Below are 12,053 nucleotides of genomic sequence, written 5' to 3'. Positions count from 1 at the left end.
CTGAGACAGGGTCTCTCACTGATTGGCTGGGCTTGTTGACTATCTTTGTTGTCTCCAGCACTGGGGTTATGGGTAAGTATCCTTTTTGCATGAGTGCTGGGGACCCAAAGTCAGGTCCCTATGCTGAACAGTAAGCATGGTACTTATAGAGCCATCTTCTCCTCCAACTAACATGTTTATGTCATGTAACATCACTGAGATCCAGGGGCTATGTATTTACTACTGTAGCATCATATAACCGATCCCTACTAGCAATATAACTGACTCTGTCAATCAAACTTGGAGGCACCCAAGTCTTTCTCCATGTTAAGCATTTGTCAGCCTGGGCTCCTGAGTCAAGAAGAGCCCCTATTCTGCTGAGACCCCTCAGCTTGGAAGGTTTCCAGGTGATTTCACCCCGTTGTTTTTCTCCTTGCAATTAACACAGTCTATTATAGTCACATCAAATTCAAAATGTAGTCACAAAACTTGCCATAAAGCACAAAGGTTGGGACTGGAGAGATGGCTCAGTGATGAAGAGCACAGGCTGCTCCTGCTTAAGACCTGCATTGTGTCCCAGCACCTATAGTGTGACCCACAGCTTCCTGTAACTCCAGCTCTGGGGCCTCCGATGCCTTCCTCTAACCTCCTCAAGCACCAGGCACATATGTGCATAGAGGCACTCACACATACACATAAAATAAAAATAGGTAAATCTTTTAAAATTATTTTGGTAAAATTAACCCACAAAGTAAAAGCATAATCTAGAAGTTCACACATCCCATGACCCCATAAACCCCACCAGTGAACCCCACACACATCCCATGATCCATAAACTCCACCAGTGAACCCCGCACACATCCCATGACCCCCATAAACACCACCAGTGAACCCCACACACATCCCATGACTCCACAACAACGACCAGTGAGTAAATTCACCTGTCTTAAGAGCCATTCTAGGTGCCACGTCAGCCCTAGTGTGATTGGTAGGAGTCAGCTTATGAGCAGCTCCTGCTACTCTGTAATCAAATGACTTTGGACTTATTACTCCTTTAAGCCCCAGAAACTTTATCTCTAAAACAATAAAAGTACCATGCCATACAAAAAGGGAAGTACCATTTTCACAGTTTCTGTCGATCCACTTCCACATAGAGCAATGTGAGTGGGTGTGGGAGTGGTCTGGGTGTGGGAGTGGTCTGGGTGTGGGAGTGGTCTGCATGTGGGAGTGGTCTGCATGTGGGAGTGGTCTGAAATGGGAAAGCTCTGTGCAAATGCCAAATGCTGATTAGAGGGTTTTATTTTAACAAATACATGAGCAAGGGCTGGAAAGATGGCTCAGTAGTTAAGACATTTGCTGCTCTTGTAGAGGACCAGGGTTTGATTCTCAGCACCTACAAGGTGGCTCACAATTGTCTGTAACTCTAGCTCCAAGACATGCACACAGTGCACACACTTACATGCAGGCAAAATACTCAAAGAAATAAATAAATCTTTCAAAATAAAACAAAACACAAGGGCTGGAGAGGTGGCTCAGTAGTTAAGAGCACTGACTGCTCTTCCAGAGGTCCTGAGTTCAATTCCCAGCAACCACATCTGTAATGAGATCTGATGCCCTCTTCTGATGTGTCTGAAGGCAGCTACAATGTACTCATATATAATAAATAAATAAATCTTTAAAAAAAACCCACAAAATACAACCAAAACCAAATACATGACTAAATATGTCTCCAAACCAAATACATGACCAGACATACCCCTAAAACAAAATACATGACCAGATACACCCCTAAAACAAAATACATGACCAGACATACCCCTAAAACAAAATACATGACCAGACACACCCCTAAAACAAAATACATGACCAGACACACCCCTAAAACAAAATACATGACCAGACACACCCCTAAAACAAAATACACGACCAAAGAAGTAGCATCCAAGATGAAGTAAATTTCCCAACATGTTCAATCTTGAAAACGAGGCAAGCCAGGCCTGTGAGCTGGCACCGTGGGTAAAGGCACCTGATACGCAAGCCTGAGGTCTGGAGTTCAATCGTCAGAATCAACATTAAAGCAAGAAGAGAAGGAAACCAAGCAAGCCCAGGGCCTGGATCGAAAGCCTCATTAATCAAACCAGACACATCGCTTGACAGCAGATGAGGTGAGGGAGCCTCCTCCCAGACTAGCCACATTAAGCAAGCCCAGCAGTACCGCTTCACTGAGCAGTTCCCAGTGGTTTCTAAGTTTTACCATTTCATTCTATCAAGGGCCCCTGTGGCAGGTGCATGTGTGAAGTCAGAGGACTACTCTGTGAAGTCGCTTCCTTCCTTTCACCTTTCTGGGAATTCTGGGAACCAAACTCAGGTCACCAGTCTTGCACATCAGGTGCCTTTTCCCACTGAGCCATGTGTCTTCCCCCTCCTCCCATCGCTTCTTGATGAAGATGCACAAGCACACACATCCAGTTATAGTGCCTGAGCGTCCCCTCTGCTGTGATCCTAAGTCAACGTCAACTCCACTTCCTTAACGTCAATTCCTCAATGGAGCTGAAGCTCACTTACTGTTTAGCCCACATCCAGAAGTCAGCCTACCATCCTCTAGGCCTTAAGGCTTCTTTTCTTGCCCAGGTCTAGTCTGCCTGGCAGCTGTAGCAGGGTTGGAGCACATTTTCCTACAGGAGACTCCACCCTCATTTGAGGAGGCTGGGCCAGCCAGGACAGCTCACTAAGGGCAGAACTTTCTCCTAAGCACCTCAAGGCCAGACCTTGATCAGGTACTAAGCTTGCTTCCACCTGCTTCCTCTAGTTCATTGCTTAAATTTGTCTTCAGTGAGGCTGTCAATATGGCTCAGTGGTTAAAGGGGCTTGCCACTAAACCAGATGACCAGAGTTCAGTGCCCAGGACTTACAAGGAAGAAGCAGAGAATTGACTCTCACAAGTTGTTTTCTGACCTCCACATGCACACTTGGGGCATGAGTGTGCCCACACATATATCACACACACACACACACACACACACACACACACACACACTAAGTAAATGTATATTTAAAAAAAAACTTGACAAGTGAAAGGGTTTGTTAATAGATTGCTGAGACAGACTGGAAGAGTTTCTGATGGAATAGGTTAGGGGTGAACTGGAGCAAAACGTTTCAAAGTTCCCAGGAGACAGGGAGGCTACAGCTCTTGGACTGTAGTTGTGAAAGAGCCCCGCACAGAACTTTGATTCCTGTTCATCCTCTTCCTCAGCATGGGAATAAAGTCACAGCACAGAGGGCTGGAAACCCCAAGGCAGAGACCTGAGCACCTTGGACTTCATTTGAGGTACCCCTGAAGGATTCGGGCAGCTGGACACTAGTCAGGGTAGAAACATGGAAGCCCGTGGATCCTCAGTGTTTCTTGGGTACTTCATTGGTTGGCACTATTGACCTGTTTTTTCTTTCTTCAACACATGCTGATTTGGTGCTGGGTCTGAGGTGACAGAGGAGAAAAAAAAAAACAAACAAAACAAAACAGTGTGATCCTGTCCCTTCAAAGATGGTCTGGTGACTAGGAAGGAAATATTCGAACTGTTAATAACTGTTCTCTGGACAGAGTGTGGGTGAAGTGGGAGGAACCCTGGCATCTGAGTTACTAGAACCTTCTTGGGAGAATTGGCATTTAGACCCAGACTTGAAGGGTTTTCAAGAATCTGGAAGATAGAAGGGGTATGTTGTTGAACTCAGTCCAGAGAGTAAAAAAATGACCATTTGCATCAGATGAACTGTACTTGCTTGCAAGAGACCATCAAGATGCAGCTGTTGACTGCTGACATTTCCTCATAGAAGTTGGGGGTGGGGCTTGTTGGTTCCTCACCTGAGCCTCAAGCCCCTCCTTCCAGCCTTTTGTAGTTAAGTCTGCCCTAATTGCGAACAGGAGGTGCTAGAGTATATAGGCTGGTAAAGTTGACACAAGGGAGCTCCTGCCACTGACTGAAGTCATTGTTTCTGTTGAATGACGAATGACCTGCAGCTGCTGCTTTGGGGTCGCTCAGGTTCTTGTCAGCAACCCCTCAACAATATTCTGTGAGTCCAGCACTCTCATGGGTTCCCAGGGTTAACCTTGTCGTACCTGTGCTTTGGTTTGTTGTTGGGACCTTAGGAGGAAGGAGTAAACTTTTACTTCTCGGGGAAGAGATTCTTGAATAGGGTTATCAGGGACCAAGCAACAGAACTGAGATGTGACATTCTACAGAGAGAAGTGGCCCGGAAGGCTTGCTAGGTAGTTCTTTTGCCACACCTGGCTCCTTCCTTTTGGGTGGCTCAATTTCTGTCACCCGGCTTGGTTGCTCTTGAGCTGATGTGCCCCAAGGCTCGTTCTGACACCTCTTTCCTCTCACACCCTGACCCCTGATCTCTGCTCATGACCTGGGTAACCTCTGCTGGCTCCACATGGTTGGCTGTAGGCGTCGCTGGATTCTTGCTGGTGAACAGCACACTGCAGCATCCCGAAAGGTTACCTAAGCCATAGAGGTCCATGAAAGGTGCAGTATGAATGGTTAATGGCTGCTGCAAACCAGAAGTTTCTCTGTTCTGCTTCTGACTCCACAACGTAGTAACCAACTGACCTAATGACAACACTCAGCTCACAAAGCTGCTCTGTCATTCACAGTGAGAATCAACTGTCACTCCGTGAAACCGATATTAAGTACTTTATTTGGATTCTCTTGAGAGATGGTGTGTACCCAGTTCAAGGTTGCCAGTGTTAGAGCCAGGTCTGGAGGCCAGACTTCTCTAATGCCTAAGCTATTTTCTTCACCTCACATTCGGCCTGTCCATCAAATAACAGGCAAGGGAAAGGAGGACGGTAAATTGCAGGAGTGTAACCACTTAAGAGACATTAAACATTTTTCATCATTCACCTTATTTTAGTGTGTACTTCAGTGCCTATGTGAGCCAAGTCCACAATTTCTCCATATTGCTGTTTCTACTTTTAACTTCCCTGACCAGAAACTCTTGGGTACTTCCAAAGGCCACGGTAGGAAGTAGGTGTTGTAACTATGATCACCACCCACTCAGCTGACAAGCCGGACCGTGGAGCAGGTTGTCAAATATCAGGCGTGCGGAGGGAAGTCCCCGGCTACTTCAACTAATTGCCTATGGCTTTCTGGACAGCAGTAGAGCGCTGTTTGAGATCAGTTAACTCTCCTACCCCCACAGCACGCAACACACACACACTCCACCAAATGCTCTTTTTCCAGTTATGGCTGAGATGTTAGGTTCAGTAGATGAGGGTGCCTGCCAGGTACCTGGCTGGGTGAGCACCGCCCAAACTGGTCGGGCTAGTTCACCCCGTGTCTGTTTCTGCCAGGACTTGCCCTTGTGTAGGGAGGGTATGGACCTACCCTTCTCCACAGCAACACTGGTAGGTGGAAGGCGCTGTGGGCATTAGTCTGGCAGTAAGACCAGATGGGTGGAGCTGAATTAATCTAACCTGGAATTTCAACTTGGCCAGTAACAACAGGTGAGGGGTGGAAGAGAATCAGCACAGAGAAATGGACAGTTTGGCAAGTTGGAAATACTCATGTGTCTTGCCCTTACCCACTGCCTAGACTTTTTCAAAGTGTCTGCGATATTTAGGCCTCGGTGAGGACATGGGCCCTCGAAGAATGAGTTCATCCCAAATCTGCCTAGGTTCCTCTCCGCAACGCTCCCCTTCTCTCTCCTCTGGGAAGCAGGGCGGGGGGTCTCGGATTAGTCTTTGTTTTGGAAGCTAAAGAGCCAGAGAGCAGCGCCGGGGAGACTGGCAATGGCAGAGCCCTGAGGTCGGCCGGGGCAGGGCGCTCGGCTGTGACCCTCATGCGGATGCCATGCAGCAGGCGCTCGATCTCTGCCCTCGGGCACCCACTTCTTGCCGGTCAGGCTGACTCGGTACGCAAACCCGCGATGATGTCCCCTATTGTCCTGCCTCGGTCTGAGAGGCAGCCGAGGAGGAGAAAGGGGGTCGGTTGGGCTCCGGGCAGCCAGGCGAGCGTGGGGCGTCCGGAGCACGCAGGGAGTGGCAGGAAGTGGGGACACCCAGGCGGCTGGGCCAAGGGCCTAGCTGGGGAGGTCCGCGCCCCGCCCCGCCCCTCCTCGACAGCTTGGGCTGCGGGCCCCGCCGGAGGGCAGGGAAGGGCCAGCCGGCGGGGACAGCCGCATCTCTGGAGGGCCCCTCGGAGAGGCCTGGGGAGGCGCTGCAGGTGCAAAATCGGGGCGGCCCGCGCGCGCATCGCTCCCTCCCCAGGAACTCCGCTCTTGCGCGGTCCCGGGCCTAGCGGCCAGCCTCGGCGGGACCGCACGTGCGCGCCCTCCCGGGCGGGGGAGTCCCCGGGCGAGCACGTGCCGCGGCGCGCGGGGGGCGGGGAGTCCCGCGGCCGCCTTCATTGCTCCTGCTGCTGCTGCCGCCGCCGCGGCCGCCGCCGCTGCTTCCTTCCTCCTGCGCCGTCCCCTGCTCGGCCAGGGCTGGGGCGGGGTGGGGGGGGACTCCGCGCGCGCAGCGAGCTTGGCTGGGCTGGGCGCTCCCGTTCCCGGAGACGCACACCTTGGGCCGTGGCGGTGGCGGTGGCGGCGGTGGCAGCGGCAGGCTGGGAAACTTTGCCCCTTTGTGCGCTCCGCCCCGGAGGCGGCGGGCAGGTCGGTGCAGCCGGTGGCTTTCCGGCTCCGCGGTGGGGGAGGGGCAGCGCGTGGGGGGAGGGGCGGCACGGGGACCGTGGCAAGGCCCTGGTGGGCGCAGTAGGGTAACCAGCGACCCGGCAAGGAGCTCCGGGTGGCCGTGCGGTGCTGCCGGGTGGGGGTGGCGGGGCGGGGGCTGCGGTGCAGCGGGAGCGGAGCAGCGGAGGCCCCAGAACAAAGGAGCCGGAGCGGCGGCGGCAGTGGCGGCGCGCGCAGCCTGGCCTGTGCCCCAGCGCGCCCCCTCCCCGCACCCCTTGGTGGCGCGGGTCGCCCTTTCTGTGGCTCGCGGGGCTCTGGCTCCTGGGGCGCATCGAGGTGGCCGGCGCGGGACTCCCCATAGGCGCGCCCCCCACCTCCAGGCCGCCTGGGGCGCCGTCTGCTCCAATGAGCGAGCCTGTGCAAACTTTATTTTGCAAGCTCTGTTCCCTCGGGGAAGGTCCGGCGGCCCCCAGTGAGGGGCTGCGTGTGGATTTTAATGAAACTCACTAGCCTGTAGATGTATGTATGTGTGTGAAAGAGAGAGAGAGAGAGTGTGTGTGTGTGTACGCGCGCGCGCGCACACACACGCGCTTACAGAGCAACTTTCTCAGAAATCCCACCTTGAGCACCCCCTCATCCCCTTGAATGCCTTGTGCACCCTCACCCCCCATGGAGGTCCCTTGTACCTTCCTCTGAGGTTCTAAGGAGGGCTTCGTTTGACTCAGACCCTGGCTTCCCCCATTTTCTCTCTTCCCAGAAGCAGGAAGAGATAACACGTGAAGTTGTCCCTGAGCACCGAGTGATGCGCTTCCTCTTTCTGTGTCTTTTTTTCCCCCTCTCAGGCAGCGTAGCCTTCTCCATCATCCTGACCCAGGGAGGGGAACTCCTCACCCTAATCTGCCCCACCACACACCCACTGGCTCACCTCATGCCGGAGCCCGGGGTGGGTGAGGGTGAAGAACCCACCCAGCCAAGATGAAATCTTCCTTGGGGGCTGCTGCTGCTACTGTCTTGCCCCAGATCCTGGGGCCCTGCAGGTGGGAGACTGGTCCTGGAAGGAGTCCCGCGAGCCGGCTGCAGAGGAGGTGAAGAGGGTTAAGAAGAGGCGCCCATCCCAGAGGCGGAAGCTCTTTGCCTTCACCCTTGTAGACTTGTTTAGGAGAGAAGGACCTGTTTGCAGGCAGGAGACTGGACAGTTTAACCTGGCATCTATGCCCCCTTCCCTGGCAACGGCAGCGTCATGAGCCAGTTTCAGGTGCCCTTGGCAGTCCAACCGGACCTGTCAGGACTTTATGATTTCCCGCAGGGCCAGGTGATGGTAGGGGGCTTCCAGGGGCCTGGGCTTCCGATGGCTGGGAGTGAGACCCAACTGCGAGGGGGTGGAGATGGGCGAAAGAAAAGGAAACGGTGTGGGACCTGCGATCCCTGCCGACGTCTGGAAAACTGTGGGTCTTGTACCAGCTGCACCAATCGTCGAACACACCAGATCTGCAAACTCCGCAAGTGTGAGGTGCTGAAGAAAAAAGCGGGGCTCCTTAAAGAGGTAAGTGGGCCTCTTCTAGGCTCCTCATCCCTTGCATGAGGCCGTTGTCATCACCAGGGGCTGGTTAAAACGACTCATCCAGTTAAGCCCGTCCTCCCATTCTTGGTCACTCGGTCTCCTTTGGAGCCCAGCCTGCTGTTGGAAGCCCAGAGGGTTCCTTTTCAAGATGGTTTGTATGAGCTTGATTCGGTTCCTTGCAGTGTGCAGAGCCAGCGTCCTCATCTTGGATGTTTACGATGGATACAGGACAGAGATGTCTAGCTTGGGCTTTAAAAGTTTGTCTTCCCACTCGAAGCCTGAGGTGGATTGTAAGGTGACTGATGTGTGGGTGGCCGTGGTAGCAGTGAAGCACTGGAGGCTGAGGTGGCTGCGCTTAGAGTGAAAACTAACGGCTTAGCTTTTTGCTGTCCTGATGGTGGCGGTGGGAGTTATTTCTCCCTAAGCCTTTCCTTGGGTTCCTGTTTTTTTTGCTTAAACAAGGAATTTAATGATACACGTGATTGGGGTTCTCAATGGTGTGGGAGACTTCCTGAGGCCACAGAGGCTTTGGCATAGTAGTATTTTGGTGGGTAATAGGCACTAGACACCGATTTATGACTGAATGACCTATCGTCATGTCAAGGAGAACTCTGCATTCAGGGAAGAAGAGGGAAGGAAGACGGGCTGTGGGGGTGGAGGGAAGAGTGGAGGGGCAGTGACTCTGTATTGGGCTTTTTCCTTCCTATATAATGGTGAACAGTCCACACAAGGTTGGTGGCAGCTGTTGACAGCAGAGAGTTGGCGAGAAAGTTGGGATCAGCCAATAGAGCAGATTTTAGGCTGAGCAGTGCGTGTAGCGGCTGAAGTTGCTCCAGGCAGCGGAACTGGAGCTGGACAGAGACAGAGGCCTGCGCGTCTGCAGGGCTCCCAGACACTAATTTGTCCAAGAGCCTAGACTATTCTGCCCCTCTGGGCCTGTCTTCTCTTGGGGAAAATTGAGTTGTCATTGGTAGCCTTCAAAGCCCCCTCAGCTGGGCCAGGAGCTGCTGTGCTCTGAGCATGAGGTTACCTGTGGTTGTGCAGGCTACACCATCTGCACTTGGGATTCCCCTGATGCCGATCGTGGAGCTGTGCCTCCAGCTGGTAGGCGTTTGGCTAGGAAGAAAGGTGGAAGTGCTAGGGGCAGGGAAGCTCATTCTGCCAGAGGGTTCTGTCCCTTCTTAACTCCCCTTGTCCATTTGCTCCATACCACAAGTTCCCTATTTACCTTTCCCAGCTAAAGCAGACATCTGGATCACATCTCCGTCCCACCCTCCCATCCCCACCAGCCTTGGGGCAACAGTGTCCAGCCCATCTATGCTGCTGGTGTTGAGCCGAGTTACGCTGCTCACCTTATGCCCTGCAGGCCATTTCTTAGAGGGTGAGCCAGGTACAAGAGCTGGTGTTTGGTTGTTAGAACAGCCTGGTGTGTTGCACCGCTTCCTAATGCGAGCTTCCTATTTCCCGTTCTCTCTCCACTCCTGACAGACTCAAGGGTAAAGATGCCAAACCCTATGGACTAGATATTCTTGTGACATTTGTGGATGTCATTAAGTGCCTGTTTTGGCAACAGTGGATCAAAGGAGCTGGGGATGAAGCCAGGGCCTCTGTCCTCTTGAGAAAGCTGCTGCCGGGTTGCCCAGTGGTCATGGTAAAAATACTGTGGACCTGGGTTGACCGAGGCTTAGAGACAGCCCTGAGAAGTCTGCACACTAGGCAGACCTCACCGTGGTTGGTGGCTACTCTAGGCCAGGTAAAAATGTAGCTGGACACCCTGCCGTACCCAGGACATCTACACGTATGTAGGTTTGTGGACCAGGGCTTGCTTCCAGTTTCTGAAGAAACAGTGTAGTGGGGATGATGGAAAAAGTTTTTTCGTAAGGCCAACTATTTTGTTATGTTTATTTGTGTGTATTTCCACACCACAGTGCCTAGTGAAGGTCAAAACAGCATGAGCGTCTGTTCTCTTCCTTCTACCTTGTGAGTTCTGAGGATCAAACTTGGGTCCTGAGGCTTTGCAGCCAGCGCCTTTCCCCATCCTCTTGGTGGTGACCCTGACTTTTCTTTTTTCAAAGAGCAGTGGTCTCGTTGGATTCCTTCACATTGATATTTAAACTTTGAAGAAAGGTTTTCTTTCTCTCTTTTTTTTTCCTTTTGTCTTTGCTTGATTTTTAAAAAGGTAACTAGTAACTCTCCTTTGGAAAAACAAAACAGAACAAATAAAGGCCTGAAAGTCTGAGAACAGCTATCTATCTAGCCAGCAACTCCACCTAATGGGCTTGTCTCTGGCACATTCAAGGGCTGAGACGCGCCTGACAGACTCTTCGGGAGCAAAGTGTTTAGCAGCCCCAGGGGACCGCAGGGACCTTAATCATCTGATCTTTGCAGTGCTTAGCAGACCAAATGTGTCCCAGGACTGGTGAGGTCTTTTTTTTTTTTTTTTCCTTTTGGCCTGACTCCTCAGGTATGGTGGGACACTCCCTCTGCAGAGCCTCAAGAGGTCCTACCATCTGCTTTTATCTGTACTCCTTGGGGTTTCCAGTCCTCCGGACATCCTTAACGCCATCCTGACTCAACTCTCCCAGCTGCCTTTGGGGTTTCTCTTATGTTGTCTGCTGACAGCACAGCGACTTGGTACTATCCTAGAAGGGCCATGGGAGGGGAAGCTTATCCTGTGGTTTTCTCTTCTCTACTTGGCTTTCTTTTTTTCCCAGTGGGCTTTGGGAAGGGTGTGCCAGAATCCTTGGACTCAGTAGTTCAGAATTTAAAGATTAAAGATGGATTCCCAGGAGCAGGTGGTTGCTTCTCTGGGTTGGCAGTAGGTGTGACAGGACTGTAGTCTCCATTCCTAATTCCAGAAAAAACCCAGAGCTTAGGCTGGTGTCTGAGTTTGTTTGATTTACATCCTTTTCACTTTAATAAAGGCATGCCTCTTTAGTCGACTGAGTATGTGGCACCGTAGGGTGACAGAGTAAAACCCTCTGGCATTGGTTTTCTTGGTTGTGAATCTCAGAATCTCAGAAGGATAAAATGTAAGATAGAAAATGCAACTTCTCTGACACACAGCGGCAGGATTAGGCTTTACATATTAACAACTGTACACTAGTCTGACTGACTTGTAAGCCTGTAAACACACATTAAATGTTTATCTTGAGACATCCCCTGGCTTGGAACAATGTAGAACAGGACTTTGCAGCCAGGCATAGGAAGGGGATGTCTCTACCCCAGGAACAAGGTGCCATGGCCTTGGGCATAGGCTAAGGAAGCAAAGACCTGAGTAAGCAGGAGAAGTGAATCTGTACAGAAAAATACATGCATTAGGTTGGAAGCTGAAGAACTGTACGGACCACAGCGGATAAATGGTCTGTGGTTAGAGGGTCCTTGTTAGCCATCAGCTGTGTGCATCTGTGTCAGCTTTCCAGGCTTAGGCAGTCTTTCAGCAATGTCAGAAACATGGTGGGTTCTTGCTAAGCCATTTGGGAGTTCAGTTTCCAGAGGATGGTGTTCAGCAAAGGGAGAGATGGCTAGAGTAAGTAAGCTAGGTGATGAGATTCTTTAAAAAAAAAAAAAAAAAAAAAAAAAAGCCCACCCAGATGTTTGAGGCCTGAGAAAAGGCTGGGCCAGAAGACCAGAAAATCGAGATACTGTTTTTAACCCCATAGCCACAGACTCAATAAGGACAGTCAGTGGAGGGAAGGGAGTGTTTTTTACAAAAGGAAATGTGATAAGGATAGTGAAGGGGGCCCAAGCCTAACTGAGCCATTTGTGTGATGACACATTATGGTCAAGTGTACAGATGGTCAAGGTTGTGCCCACTGGGGGTTTGTGACATGGAAGG

At 51.5% G+C, this 12,053-nt stretch overlaps 1 protein-coding gene across 7 annotated transcripts in view; it reads left to right on the top strand.

The window, feature by feature from the left end:
- The first annotated feature begins 6,098 nt into the window (after positions 1 to 6,098).
- Positions 6,099 to 12,053, top strand: part of Tet3 (tet methylcytosine dioxygenase 3) — a 96,922-nt gene continuing 90,967 nt past the window's right edge. For 5 of the 7 annotated variants that reach the window (XR_015686713.1, XM_087659765.1, XM_087659767.1 and 2 more), the window contains exons 1-2: positions 6,366 to 6,636; positions 7,497 to 8,197. Coding sequence is in view for 6 of the 7 variants with exons in the window: in XM_087659765.1 (XP_087515891.1) it covers positions 7,895 to 8,197 (303 nt within the window). In the remaining variant the exon portion in view is untranslated. Of the gene's footprint in view, positions 6,204 to 6,365; positions 6,637 to 7,496; positions 8,198 to 12,053 lie in introns of those variants that run through there. The other 2 variants (XM_087659766.1, XM_087659764.1) reach the window with 1 other exon arrangement.

This window comes from Rattus norvegicus, chromosome 4 (assembly GCF_021556685.1).
Source record: "Rattus norvegicus strain SHRSP/BbbUtx chromosome 4, alternate assembly SHRSP_T2T, whole genome shotgun sequence".
NCBI classification, from domain to species: Eukaryota; Metazoa; Chordata; class Mammalia; order Rodentia; family Muridae; genus Rattus; species Rattus norvegicus.
Note: the sequence above shows the minus strand (reverse complement) of the source record. Positions and strands in the feature narration are given on the sequence as shown.